Raw genomic sequence first — 13,943 nt, 5'->3', positions numbered from 1 at the left:
ATTTTTATTATTTTAATATATTTAAAAATTACTTTTAAACATTATGGACGAGATTTTTATTTTAATATAACCGGTGCATATATTTATATATTAGATTATAATAAATAATGAAGTTAAAAGTCTACTCATAAAAAAACTTTAATTTATAGATATATACAACTTACATCTAATCGCATTGATACGATACTTGATTTTGCTTAAATTATATAAATACTTAACTTACACCTATATTAAATTTAGTTATAACACACGTATCTTAAATATAGTATATAGTAAAAAGATTAAAAACAGTAGTTAAAACAATAATATTATTAAGCAACTTCAAGTGCTTGAAACACTATTTGAGTGTGTTAAGAAGTTTTCGTTAAAATCATTTTTTAAATTAAAATATTACCTTATGTTTGTTAAAAAAATTCATATTAAATAATTAAAAGCAAAACACATACATATTTGGTTGGTCCAACTCCTGCATTTCCATCTTATTGATTTTGGTTCTTGTTATAACGTTTTTGCTGTTTTTTTCTGCAACCAAAAACTAAGTGGTAACGTGGTCTCTGACGTTTGCGCTTATTTCGTTGGTTTTCTCGACGTTCTCAAGAGTACGCATCGGCGGCATTTGTTTGTGCTATATTTGCAATTGCATTAGTATTCGGATTAGTGTGATTCTGGCAATAAACTTTAAATTCAGTTTCATTTAAATTCCAATGTGCTTCCTGTGCACATGGCACATGCGCGGCAGCTTTACAATCACGCTGCAGACAGCATATTATAGCGCCAGGTTTTGTGCAAAGTATGCACGCATAACGCGTGCTATTCCACACAGCTGCGTCAAGACCCAAAACACGTGCACCAACGAGAAATACGCCAGGTGCCCATATAGTGCAATTTTCATGCACCCAGACCTCATAACTATTCTCTGATACCTTACACATACCAAGGAACGTTTGTTGTTGCATTATTGCATTAGAACATTGTGGCAGATCAGTTGCGTTGGTTTCGTTGGAATGTTTCTTTTTCTTTTTATTCTAAATTAAAAACAGAAAAATAGAGGAATTATTTAAAAATCATATTATATATATCATATTACATACCGCTCCAACTCGTGTCGCAGTTGTCGGTTGTGTTGTTGCTGGTACAACTGGCAGATTTCTTGCATTAGATTGTACCATATCGGAACGTCTTCTTTTACTTATAAAATCTGCATCAATATCAAATGAATCTGGTGCTTTTACTGCCATTTTATATTCTTCACATTCAGTTGATATTAAATACGGCCCGAAAAGATCACCTAAGCCCATTTTGTGTGGTCCCCGTTTGCAAAACACACAAATCCACGTAGAGTCAGTCGTAACTGCATCATATTTATTACTTAATGTAGATGAATGCAATCCACGTAAATTCCTTCTGTCATGCACATAAGCCTTCTTAATTTTTACGTTTTTCTCACTTACATCTTCTGCAATAGGAGCGTTAATAACGCTTACGTTACCATCTTTCTTTACTAGAATATATGGTGATTTGTATTTTGTGTCAGCAATCGAAGAAGCTTCTCGTGTTGGTGGCAATTCATCATCCGAGGAATTTGCCCTACGTCGTTGTTGTTGCTGTTGTTTTTGCTTGTTGTTTTTACCACCTTTGCTTTTAATAATTGGTAGGGGACGCTTTTTTCCAGTCGTCACACTTTTCTTATCTTTTTTTGCCGCCAAGCTTGCCTCAGTAATAGCAGCAGTGCTTTCCTTAGCTGCTAAAGCAGCTATAGCTGCAGCAGACGTACTTGGACGCTCGTCATCTAAGTGAACAATAATTTCTTTACCTGCATCTTGTTGTTTTTTACGCTTCTCGGTTTCTTTATTACAATCTTCAAAGAATATGCGTAAGTTAGCGGGATCTAAAGCTGTTGATAGACGTCTGCGAGGTGTATTTATTCTTTTAGGAGGGACAACAATCTCAATAGGGCTCTTTGCTTTTGGCGGGCTAGGCATTGTAGATTTCTTGGCAGCTTTTGTTGGTGGTGGTCCTTCTAATCTAATAGGAGTCTCCTGTTTCTCTACATTGGTTTCTTTTTTATCCACATTCATATCTTCTTTGTTTTTCATATCATTTATGTTATTATTAATATTCTCACTGGCATTTGTTGTTAACTCAAGTGCCAAACTTAAGTCACGGGCAACGTCTAACTCGTTCGCAGGTTCCTCTAATAAGCGTTCATCATCTTCATGCACAACAGGCTCATCTTCAATGCCAGCGAACATTTCTTCTAATTTATTTTCAACCTATAATAATCGATAAAAGAATGTTTTTAATACATTAACGAAAACATGGTTTCAATATTGAATATAATATTGAATAAAGAATAAAAAGATATTGAGTTTTATATTACCTCTTCGAAACTGGATTTATGTGGACTATTATTTAGTTCATTATCTATATTACTTTTATTATCGTTCATAGCCAAATTTGTTTTATTTTCATTACTAGTAGAATTTTCTTTGATATCCATAGTATTATTACTGGAACTAGAACCGTGAATATCATTTGCAATGATATTTTCTTTTTCTTTTTCCACTTCATCGGTTGGACTTTTGTTCTGTTGTAATTTGCTGTCATTACTACTCCGAGTGGAATTACTACAACTCGAACTACTTGATGAACTGCTACTGCTGCGGCTGTTACTTTGTGGACTTAATGGTTGAGAAACTATATTTGAAAGTTGTGCACTTTGTTCTACTTCGACTTGAGTCTCTTTTCTAAGATCATCAGCCAGCACGGCGTTATCATTTGTTGCCACATTTTCATTATATGAACTTGAATTTAAGTTATTTGCATTTACTTGTGGCTCAGAACTACGTAATTTTAATACTTGTCGCTGCTTCTTCGTTTTGGGACTATCATTCGAATTTTCTTCAGTATCAGATTTAGCAGTTTTACTTTGATTTTCCCCATCATTAGAAATATCAACTGGCACAGACTGCCCATTTTCAAGTGCAGCTAAATTATTTTGTTCCTTCGTTTCGGGTTCGATTGCTTCAATTACACGTGATACAGGTGATGAAACTATTTGTGACGTATTAGACGTAGTTGCACTATTTTCTGGAGGTTGTTCCAAAGGTCTTTAAAACATAAAAAAAAACTTATATAAAAAAAAAATAAATAAATTATATTTTATTCATACCCTTCAATATTTTGAGGTGATTTTCGTTGTGTCTGCTGTGGTGAAACTTTTGGGCTACGACTATTGTTGCAACGTTTTGGTGTAAGAGGCCCCTGTGTGGGTTCGCCAAATTTATGCGAGATGGAACCAGTGTCTTCGTTTTCCCTTTCACTTGAGGACATACGAACAATTCTGCTAGACTTTCTTTTTCGTCTTTGACGACTTTCACTGCTGTTGCTATTGGAATCGATGGACTCACTATCAGGTGATGTTGCAGGATTCTGCGGATTGCTGGGCGTTGAAACTGAAAACTTGTAAGCTGCAATATTTGCATTCGCTGCTGATAAGTCTGCAATTTGAGATTTTTCAATATTGGATTGTAGTGAATTTGGCTCAGTTCGATTTGGGTATGTATCCATATCAACTAAATTAGATTGTTGCTGTTGCATGGGGGAATGATGCAATTGCTGACTTTGTTGATTATGTTGCAGTTGTTGTTGCGTTTGTTGGGAGCTATGGTGCTGATGTAAATGATGCTGGTGATGTGGATAATGTAAATGTGATTGGTTTGTCAGGACATGTTGCGGGTTAAAACTATTTTGTTGTAAATGTAGTTGATTGTAGTCGATTACGCCTGCGTTACTCTGCATAACAGGTGAATGTGTTGGCATTTGTTGTGGGTTTGCGTTATTTGTGACCGATGGGTTGGATTGTTGGTTTGATGCTGGTGACAGAGGAGTGGGTGGTGTATGCGGACCGTTATGTTTTACAGTTGTTGGATTGGTGAAAGCTTGTTGTTGTGGGTGATAATTATGAATTGGAGATGTATCTGAAAGGTATATTTTAGACTAAAGTATAATGAATAATTTTCATAAATTTACGTTTTTTCGGTGAAACTTGCTGTGAGTGTGGAGTCATTTTAGTTGGCATTATAGCAGAGTAGTTACAATCTTTATTAACCAGCTCAACTGGTTTCTGCATTGATTTCGTCTGTAACTAGAAATAAAACATCTACTTATGAAAACTGTTAACAAGAATTTTTTTATATAACTAATATTATCCTCAATCAAGTAATACTGCTTGCACTTCCCTAATTACAACATAAATGTAAATTCAATAACATATAGAAATTTACCTCATTTTCATAATTGCGGCTCATTTGTGCCATTTTGGCAAAGTTTTCACTATGACGTACTTCTGCATCGCGCAAATAATGCATAGGGTTGGGGCCCGTTCCTGTGGTGCCATTATTATTGTTACCAGATAGGGATGCACCACTGCTTGCCGAACCAATACCAGGTGGTGGTAACATAGAATCTCGATCGCCACCATTTGTGTTCATATATTTAGCATTAGCTCCAATTGAACTTGTAGAAGGCGAATTAGTAGATGGCGATGCAGTAGCAGCATTTTGAGAACTGTGAGAATGTTGTGGACCAGTGGAGTTTATTGAAGTCTGTGTAGTTTGCTGTTGTTGCGTATGTGTTAAAGCATTTGATGCATTTGTGGAGAGATTATGTCTATGAAATTTATGAAACACATTAAAAAAGGTTTGCAAATAACGTAATAATAATACTAACATGGGATAACTTTGTGTGAGCTGCATTTGTGTTGTATGCTGTTGTTGAAGGGATTGAGCCTGATTTTGTTGATGAAGCGCTAATTGTTGTTGCTGAGCTTGCTTATGCCCAAAATCATGCTGCCCCATACCAGGATGCAGTCCTTTATTTAAAGGCGATGCAGCATTTCGTGCCGATTGTAAAGATAAGTCCATTGAATCAAAAGGCGAAGGACCACGCACATATGGCTGAATAAGTGGATTTATTTGATGCTCCAACTATAATGAGTCAGCATTATTTGTAGTCTTAATGGATATTTTTATTTGATATAATGATAATTATTTAAACTTAATTTAAACTATAGACAAGCCACAGCGTCAGAAAAAAAAATTAAGGCAATAGTTTTGTGTTAATATTAAAACTATGAAACTGAATGAAATAATAGGAAATTGTGCAGTGTAATTAAATAATAGGTAATAGGTAAATAATAGGTGAATATTAAGCTTTCAGCAAAAAGATCATGCATTTTTTTATTTTATTGAAGTATCCATTTTTTTGCGATTTATCAGTACATATTTACTAGGTGAGTTGAACAAATAACCAGTGACAATAATTTAAACTAACATATGTAATTTTAAAGTATTTTCCATAGCATAAAAAGGATACTGCAATTTAAAACATTTTTTTTTATTAGTTTTATTAATATTACAAATAAAATTTTAAATCTTTTTTGTTTTGTAAAATGAGTTAAGCTTGTTGAATTACATTTTTATGATTAGCTGACATGAAATTATATATGGAGTCCGGTGGCGGAGCCGGTGCATGCCATGTCAATGGTGAACGTACCATTGGACGTTCGTTGGACATATGAGCCAATTGTGGCTGCCTCGGTATGTATGATGGTATCTAAAGAATATACAAAAGGATTTTATACCATTTTTTTTAAAGAAAAGACAGCGATGTGTTAATTTGTGGATTTATTAGTTACAATGTAGCATCAAAACAACAACACTTATTCATTTAATACTTTTTAACTATTACCTGTAGAGGATTCCATGATGGATTTTGGGGTGGTTGAGTTATATGTCCATGAGGATTATTGTTAGACATTATATTTATAGCAACAATTAATATTTTTTAATATTACTTTTTATAAAGACTTTTTATATTTGGACTCTAAACAATGAAATCATTCCGTTTTTTTCCATACAGATAGGAGCATCAACTACAAAAATATTTTATTACATATTATTATAACTAAAAAATAAAGAAATTATTACTACCTGGCATGGACTACTTCAATTTATTAATTTAATTATATTAATATGCAGTTTTCAAAAGGTTTCATATATTCTTTAAATAATTCCAATTTATTCAATAAGCATTTTAGTTAATTATATATTAACAGACCACAAAAGGAATGTGATATACTCAATCCATATCCTGTAAAAAAGAGAAAACAATTAACACTAACGTTAAAGTTCTACTTTACACTACTATGTAGTAAATTTTAGGCTATTGTAAATTATTTTGGAAGCATAGCAGAGCTGACTTTCAGTAGCTAACTAGTTAATAATAACTAACTAGTTACTATATACATAACTAAAAAAAAACAGTCAGTACTTTACAAAATTTTATCTATTTCAACGTCACTTTTCCAAGAAATGTTTAACAATCTGTATATACAATAAATTGACAGATCATTTAACTAATTATATATTAAATGTGATTAGATGATGGCTTGAAAGGTATGTTGTTATAACTCTTCTCGAAACCAGGAAAAATATTGCTTTTTGGATTTTTCTTTTTTTTTTTTGGGTTGGTATGAACCGTCTAAGCCACAAATGCCTTGGAAGTGTCAATAATGTTCAGGTGGAACAAGTACTGGCTGAATAACTTAGACTTGACTATAGCTTGAACCCTTTACAAAGATATATTTTTATATATTATTTTTTATAATGAAAAAATGAAAACATGCCTCTAACAGTTCATGGAACCTTTGTGCGTATAGTATGTTCTGGATTTCGGAATTCATTTGTACTGCTTCTAGAGTCGAAAATGTATACTCAAGCTGGCTAGTAGTTTTGTTCAATAAGTTATTCTACCAATTCCACATAGTTGTATTTAATAATTCTTCTTCACTTCATATACAATAACACTATAAATAATGAATGTATTAAGTTATCAAACTCTAAAAAACTGATACAATTAAGTGTTTTCTTTGGTTTAATTAAAAAGGACTCTCACTCATTAGTTAACGACTAATATGTAAACGGTCACTTTAGTATCATTTCACTATATTAATTACATATTTAGTTTTCTTTTTTTAAAATAAATTCATATACTGAATTATACATCTTCTTGTATTTAACGACAGAAAATTTTATCCATACGTCGCAAATATATCGTCTCTACATAAATCCTACTCCTTTTCATATTTGCGGCATTCTATATAATTTATAACTTCTCTTTTCAGGCTTTGTGGCACGGGAGTGTATTTTTAGAGTTGACAGTTACTGTCAAATATTACTTCTAAAATTTTTGTTATTAATATTTCAACAATTTTAAAAAGAAACAACTATATTTGTATAAATTATATTATTTAATTTCATTACTAAAAAGAGGAGGCATTACAAAAACACAATAGACATACATTTTTTTTAATAAAAATATTATCTGTAAGCCCTGTACAGGATTTACAAATTTTTTGCTTTTAATTCACATGTAGCACATTTCGTGAATTCGCCCTATGCATAACCGGAGCTGTCAAAATTGTTTTCGCAAATTCTTTTTAACACGAAATTCTTGTTTACATCATTGTACCCATCTCGCTCTATTACGTTTATCGCACTTTCACATTACTCGTTTCGCTTATCGCGTGGTTTGTTTTATACGCTATTCCGTATGCTGAGACAAATACTTTACATTAGCAAATTGCAGAAATTTTCTGAAGTTTTTTATTTGCAGTTTTTATTTTTTGTAATGTTTAATCCTAAATCACATAATATTATGTTTAATAAGAAGCTATTAAAATATTTATGAGTTTGGTGTACAGTTCACACACTATTTACTTTGTTTTTATATATTATAATAAATTGTCCCGAAATTGTATTTATGTCCGTACTACATATCAAAACTGATTTTTTTCACGCAATGTGATGGCATATTGAAGTGGCTACCGCTTCCATCATCAAACAGGGTGATTTCTAGAAAAAATTTTTAGTCTACATATATTTAAAAATGTGTTTTAAATACATAATACAATATGAATAATATGAATATTATAATATGTAATTTTATAGTTTTTTAGACATTTAAATATTTTAATTTGACAAAGATATCCATTCTTTTTGCATAAGACTTCCACTCGTTCTTATGTTAATTAATAACTGGTCAGTTTTGTTATTTATAGGATTAAATTTTTATATAATTTATCTGGCAAGTTTAGCTTATTGGAAAACGCTCGTTTAACATTCACCGGTTTTTCCTGATTGGTTATCAATGGTGGTTTCGATTTCATTTTTAGTGTGTTTTTTATATTCGATTGGTAAATCTGGGGAAAAATGTAAAAAACTTGAGATTACTTTATAAAACTCTAGATATTTTGACTATTTTTGAAGATTGCACTGAAATTAGCAGCTGTTTTATATGGCTTGGCAAGTAATGTGTGCTTTGATTCAATGCATGTATTTTTGAATAATAACAATAAAAATAATGCCCACTAACACAAATACAAAAATGTTAGTTAAGTCTTAAAACGTATAAATGGGTAATAAAATTTGACAAATCGAGAGTAAATCTAGATTGCAGCTAGATTTACCAATAGAAAACATCATAGGTATTTTTTTAATGTTACAGCTTTTTAATACATTAGTAACATGTAATCTTTTGATATTATTTCATTTATTTAAAAGTAAGCTATAAACTAAGATGTATTTGTATGACTTCGATACAGATCGTACATGTGTAACGAACACCGAGGTTATCAGAACATAATATTAATATGTTCAGGAATTTTAGTTAATAATGTTATTTATCATATAACTGTATGTTAAGAAAAAGTATAAAAATATATATTAATTATTCACAATAAGTAACTCACAAAATCACACAAATTACGAAAGACAACTCTTTACAAGTTTTTGTTTCCGTTGACAATAATTTATGCAGTTATACAACCTTAATATTTGATACAGGCATATTTCAAATTTACGAATTCGCGGATAAAAATTTGAAATTAAAATTTTTGTATCAATTTTGTGGCAGAGTATGTGACAAGCTTGTATATTTATTAAGGTCAAATAAACACATATGTTTTAATACATACGCCGCATAGATTTAGAATTGAATTCTTACATAATCTACTACAAGTTTATTTATTGAGACCTGTCAACATTTTTTTATTATATGATGCATGAAACTAATGAACTTGGCAGCACTAATTTCTTACAAATCGTCATTAAACGTCTAACTTGACATTTGACATATGTTATGTTGTCGAACGTTTGAGCGCCTTTTTTGTTAAATTGTCCGGGAAAAGTAGAATATCTATTTGAAATAATTATTTGTATAATTCGATTTGAAACTTAAGTCGCAAATATGAGACGTGGAGCATTAATTATGTTTGAAGGCTGTGACCGAACAGGAAAATCCACGCAGAGCCGTTTACTGTGTAATTAGAATTTATAATTTTTGTTTCAGGTTTTTATAGCAAGGAGAAATATTTAAAGCAAAATATTCGTAATAATCAGCTTTTAATTGTTATGCATAATTTATTTAGACAACACGCTGTTGCAAGAAAACCACCCAGTGAAACACATGTCATTTCCAGCACGTGAATCTACCATTGGGCAAGTGATTAATTCCTATTTAACAAATCAACAAGAACTAAGCGATGAGACCATACATTTACTGTTCTCGGCAAATCGTTGGGAATACAAAAATGAAATGAAAAAGTTATTAGAAGCTGGTACAACATTTATTGTGGACAGGTATTCATACTCAGGTGTGGCGTACAGTGTAGCTAAAGGTATTTAATAGAGAGTAAATAAAAATAGAATACTTAATCGAAACTCATTATAATCTAATATAGGTTTGAATTATGATTGGTGTATCTCAATGGAGAAGGGTCTTTTACGACCTGATGCTGTCTTTTATTTGAATGCTCCTATTGAACAACTGCAAGATCGTGGTAATTTTGGAGACGAAAGGTATATCAAATATATAAAGATAAACTATCATTCAATAAATATGCCTAATATTTAAGGTACGAAAAACTTCAGTTTCAACGTAAAGTTTTAAGCGTTTATGAAGAAATGATGACAAAAGAAAATATTAATTGGGTTAATATAGATGCTGTGGGTACAAAAGAATCTATTTTTGAAAACATTTATAAACAAGCAAAAACGATTATTAAAGAATCAGTTGAAAAACCAATTGACGTTATAACATAAATTGAATTGCAGTGATGACATGCCATAGTTAAGCAAGTGTTATTGATAAGGTTGTGGTAAATAACTTATTGATAAGTTATTTACTTTTTTAATTTTATTATAAAATATGTATAAATGTATATAAGTATTTTTTAAATTCCATAAATGTCTTTATTATCAATGTAAATTATTTTATTTTGTTAGTACAAGTGGTAGTTGTCTTTTTCCAAAATTGGAAGCGCAAAAGACTTTAATCTCTTTTTTCTAAATATAATTTAAAAACTATTTAAAAAATATTCAACGCATCTCAACTTCTGTCGTCACAGTACCCTCTTCCTAGGGAAGGAGTAGTAGCGATACCACGATTCGAAAAGTAATTAACAAAAGACTTGTGGGTCAATCATAAAGTTCTGCTAAATTCATTGGAAAATGCTTATTTATACAGCTCGCGTCACTTATGAAACAGTCCGTGCCTTCTCATGTCTCATTGGCTATGAAGCCTAAGATGTTATTGGACCGTAGTGTGCAGTGTCACTTGATGCGAGATTGGAAGTGACTACTGTTGTACCGTCGATGCGCCCGTTTGAGACGCCTGAGACTAAATTAAGTTTCAGACTAAATTAAGTTTTAGGAGTTGCTGCTGCTGATAATACTGAAACACCTCAGAATATCTTCACAACTATCGTAACGATTGCGACAATTTTTGTGGTGGTGCGTTTATGTTTCTATCGGTGTACGAAGCTGTCACTGGATCGTCGTCGTTGTTGTAGCTATTGTGATTGTTGCTATATTGATATACTTAAGCCATGGAATGTCGTGTTAACGTAAAATAATTGAGATAAAGACTTACTTCAAGCAACATTGGCGGCCATGCTGTTTTGAATTAACGAAAGAACAGTATATGTAAGTTGATGAAAACTGTTTATATATTTTGAGAGCTTGCCACCTTTGAGGGTTGTTGTGGCAAATCCACTTTATTTTATTAGACGAGTAGCAGTTAAAAACGTCATTATGTCCTTTGGAGAGATGTTGTCTAATTCCGTTATAATTGGATAGGCAGCATTTGATAAGTACCGAAATCTGAATCTGACGAAATCTTCAGTTTTTTTAAGAGCGTCACACAACTTGAGATTAGCTTTTAAAATTATTTATCTAAAAAAGTAACTGTGTTTTAGGAATATCATTCCATCCAGAGAAGTCAAAGTCAACGAATAAGATAACAAAGCCTCATGTTTTTTGACGCTAAAAATATGACCTCCAGCCATGCGTGAAATAAGACCCCGTAGGTGTAAACTGCGACATTTGTACTACGTTTTTAAAAATCAATTTTTTTTAAATAATTCTTAAATATTGGTGTTAATGCACAATTGTTAATCGCATTATTATTTATTTATGTACTCAAATAAATTAATTTTAATTTTTAAATTTAATTAAAAGCCATTTTAAATAAATTAAAAATGCATAACATTAAAGTCAGTTTAATTTATGGCCAGCTTTATTTAAATGCTTTCATATATATTTTTTTTCGATTGTACATGTGACTTAAACAAATAAAAATAAAATATTTGCTGCTTCATATTGAAAGAATTTATATATTTAATTTTTTTTGTTTAACATAAGTGTTTTAAATATTTTGAATTTTTGTTTTAATTTAAATGATTTTATTTTTTATTCTTTTAAATTGGTTTGATAAAATAATTTATTAACTTTTTGAGTTAAGCTTGATTTACTGTTGAAAAAACAACACAACAACAAGAACAATTAGAGAAATAGTTATTTCAATTAAAAAATAATTGTTAAAATATTTTATTTAATTACTTACATCGTAAAATTATTGTAAAATCTGCTTCTTATTTTTTCTATTTTCACAAATATACTTTTTCTATTCTGCCGTCAGCTCAGATATATAATATAATTTATTATTATTTACTATCTAAATACGTTTTTACATAATTTGTCATAACTAAATTTAATACATTTTAATAATCACTAATTTATTTATTCAATTGTTAATTTACTTCATATGCCTCAAAACCAATGCCATCTGTTTCCTCTCTTCGTGTTCCGTCAAGCCCAACTAATTCAATTTGACGCGGTATTTGCATGAAACCCTCACCGACTTGGTAATCAGCATTGGGCTCCACATTTGCCAGTGGATCAAAGCGTTTCTCTGCATCATGGTAGGTTACAATATCTCCATAGTTATGTTTTGGCCACATACATTCACAACCAGAGGGTACAATACGAATTTCGGACTCCCAACACTCCATAGACGAGACTTTATTGCGTCGTATTAAATGTATTGTGCGATTGAGCTGTATGCAGGAAAACCCAGCTTCTGAACAAATCTGTGGAGAATATTGTTTATAATATTAATAGTAATTAACATAATTAATTTAATTCTGTATAAAATTTTTAATAGATAATTTTAAGTAGAATAGAACGATAACAATCGGTAACCTGGATTTAGATAAAGATCTACAAAACCCAAACTGATTTATCTGAAGAAAATTTTTCATAAGTAGTTTTTATATTAGACCTGCTAGTGTCTACATGATTAAAATGAAGTATTATTTCTTACAGAATTTTAATAAAAGAGATTTAATAAAAGTATATCCATTGTTTGCTGATAATGGCAAGATTTTATAATGTTTAAATTTCATATCCTTTTGAGTTAATTTAAGTATAAGAAAGTCATTACCAAAACTTACTCTGTTTTTGTTAAAGTCATGATTATAGACTGGTGAGTAGTTGTGAGCACATGTGACTTCGATGTAATGATTTGGTCGGTACTCATAACCCAATGTTTCCAAAGGAATTGAAATACGTTTAGTTGGGCACAAAGATTGATATGTTATCTAAAAAAGTTAAATATTTAATTGAATTTATATTATAAGGATAAATGAAATCATAATTCTTACACCCTTGCCGCGATGTTCGTAGCTTGGACTACCTCGAATTCTGCGTTTTCGTACATTTTGTATACCATAGGGTAAATCAACTTCCAACTCATTTTCATTTGGTTCATATTCAGAAACACTTGGTAAAAGTAAGGAGTTCAAGGCATCAGCACTGGAAATAAAAAATACTTTTATAAATATATCTGTATTATATGAAATCGTTTTTCCTGAGATATGTTAAATTCTTTAATTTCAGTTTTTGATATATGAGAGATGAGTACTAGTGCAAAAATGGTTCAATACTAATGAGCAATTCGTTTTATCTAATTTGATACAATTAAGACCCCGCTTATATAATAAAGGGACGAAGATGGATCATATACATTAAATTGATATGATTGAAATGGTTAGAATATGAACAAGGAATACATTATCAGCAAGTGGCAACAAAACCATTTACAAGGATACTAATTGGTAAGTATGTTTTAGGTAGTTTGGAGAAAATATATATTGAAGACGAAGTAGAGAACCTTAACAAAACGTATGTGTGTGATTGAAAAGTCTTTACAATAGATCAGGAATATTGACGGCTTTGTTTATGGAAGCATTCGTCCATGGAAAAACATAAATTGTATAAATAAGAAACAGTAGTGCTTAGTAGTTAGTATTTCATTAAAGTATTGGGACTATGTTCACATTATTAGGACATTTCCATACATTAAAACTAATATTTAGTTTAAATTAAATAATTAACTGAATTTTTTAATGTAAATCTATTTGAATTAAAGTTTGAGTGGGGAAAACGTCATATAACCACTAAAGTTCCCTAAATGTTCGTTTAATCAGGATTTTGTGAAATTGAATTGAGTCAGTTTATGTAAATAATTGCCGTTAAAACAAT

The 13,943-nt window shown here is 30.8% G+C and overlaps 3 protein-coding genes across 5 annotated transcripts in view; 1 reads left to right on the top strand and 2 right to left on the bottom strand.

Moving 5' to 3' along the window:
* Positions 1 to 262: 262 nt before the first annotated feature.
* On the bottom strand, positions 263 to 6,035 carry LOC119678582 (uncharacterized protein CG5098). 3 transcript variants are annotated; one of them, XM_038090491.1, is made up of 10 exons: positions 5,994 to 6,035; positions 5,752 to 5,935; positions 5,476 to 5,616; positions 4,732 to 4,988; positions 4,287 to 4,671; positions 4,033 to 4,147; positions 3,173 to 3,980; positions 2,381 to 3,110; positions 1,092 to 2,273; positions 263 to 1,025 (listed from the first exon to the last, which is right to left on the bottom strand). In XM_038090491.1, the coding sequence occupies exons 2-10, from the start codon at positions 5,818 to 5,820 to the stop codon at positions 594 to 596; spliced, it is 4,119 nt and encodes a 1,372-aa protein (XP_037946419.1). In that variant the 5' UTR covers positions 5,821 to 5,935; positions 5,994 to 6,035; the 3' UTR covers positions 263 to 593. The 3 variants fall into 3 exon arrangements, with proteins under 3 accessions (XP_037946419.1, XP_037946420.1, XP_037946421.1); XM_038090492.1 differs by having other exon boundaries at positions 4,033 to 4,141; XM_038090493.1 differs by lacking the exon at positions 5,476 to 5,616 and having other exon boundaries at positions 264 to 1,025.
* Positions 6,036 to 9,303: 3,268 nt separating this feature from the next.
* LOC119685700 (thymidylate kinase) lies at positions 9,304 to 10,265 on the top strand. The gene is made up of 4 exons (XM_038100057.1): positions 9,304 to 9,382; positions 9,491 to 9,739; positions 9,803 to 9,920; positions 9,977 to 10,265. Exons 1-4 carry the CDS (start codon positions 9,310 to 9,312, stop codon positions 10,161 to 10,163), a joined length of 627 nt encoding a protein of 208 aa, XP_037955985.1. The 5' UTR covers positions 9,304 to 9,309; the 3' UTR covers positions 10,164 to 10,265.
* Positions 10,266 to 12,039: 1,774 nt separating this feature from the next.
* LOC119674037 (serine-rich adhesin for platelets) overlaps positions 12,040 to 13,943 on the bottom strand; it is a 16,234-nt gene continuing 14,330 nt past the window's right edge. The window contains exons 7-9 of the mRNA XM_038085159.1: positions 13,064 to 13,245; positions 12,854 to 13,000; positions 12,040 to 12,490 (exon numbers count right to left, since the gene is read on the bottom strand). Of these exons, the coding sequence (XP_037941087.1) occupies positions 12,152 to 12,490; positions 12,854 to 13,000; positions 13,064 to 13,245 (668 nt within the window). The 3' untranslated portion in view covers positions 12,040 to 12,151. The remainder of the gene's footprint in view (positions 12,491 to 12,853; positions 13,001 to 13,063; positions 13,246 to 13,943) is intronic.

Source organism: Teleopsis dalmanni, chromosome 2 (assembly GCF_002237135.1).
Source record: "Teleopsis dalmanni isolate 2A chromosome 2, ASM223713v2, whole genome shotgun sequence".
Taxonomy (NCBI): Eukaryota; Metazoa; Arthropoda; class Insecta; order Diptera; family Diopsidae; genus Teleopsis; species Teleopsis dalmanni.
The sequence above is the reverse complement of the archived record's forward strand: the minus strand, read 5'-3'. Positions and strand labels throughout refer to the sequence as shown.

Bases quoted from the DNA above. Each gene is read 5' to 3' on its own strand.
- LOC119678582 (XM_038090491.1), bottom strand. From the start codon at position 5,820: ATGTCTAACAATAATCCTCATGGACATATAACTCAACCACCCCAAAAT. The intron at 5,617-5,751 runs GTAATAGTTAAA...TATATTCTTTAG, and splicing joins CATCATGGAATCCTCTACAG to ATACCATCATACATACCGAG. The intron at 2,274-2,380 runs GTAATATAAAAC...CGATTATTATAG, and splicing joins ATAAATCCAGTTTCGAAGAG to GTTGAAAATAAATTAGAAGA.
- LOC119685700 (XM_038100057.1), top strand. From the start codon at position 9,310: ATGAGACGTGGAGCATTAATTATGTTTGAAGGCTGTGACCGAACAGGA. The intron at 9,383-9,490 runs GTAATTAGAATT...TAATTTATTTAG, and splicing joins CACGCAGAGCCGTTTACTGT to ACAACACGCTGTTGCAAGAA. The intron at 9,740-9,802 runs GTATTTAATAGA...AATCTAATATAG, and splicing joins GGCGTACAGTGTAGCTAAAG to GTTTGAATTATGATTGGTGT.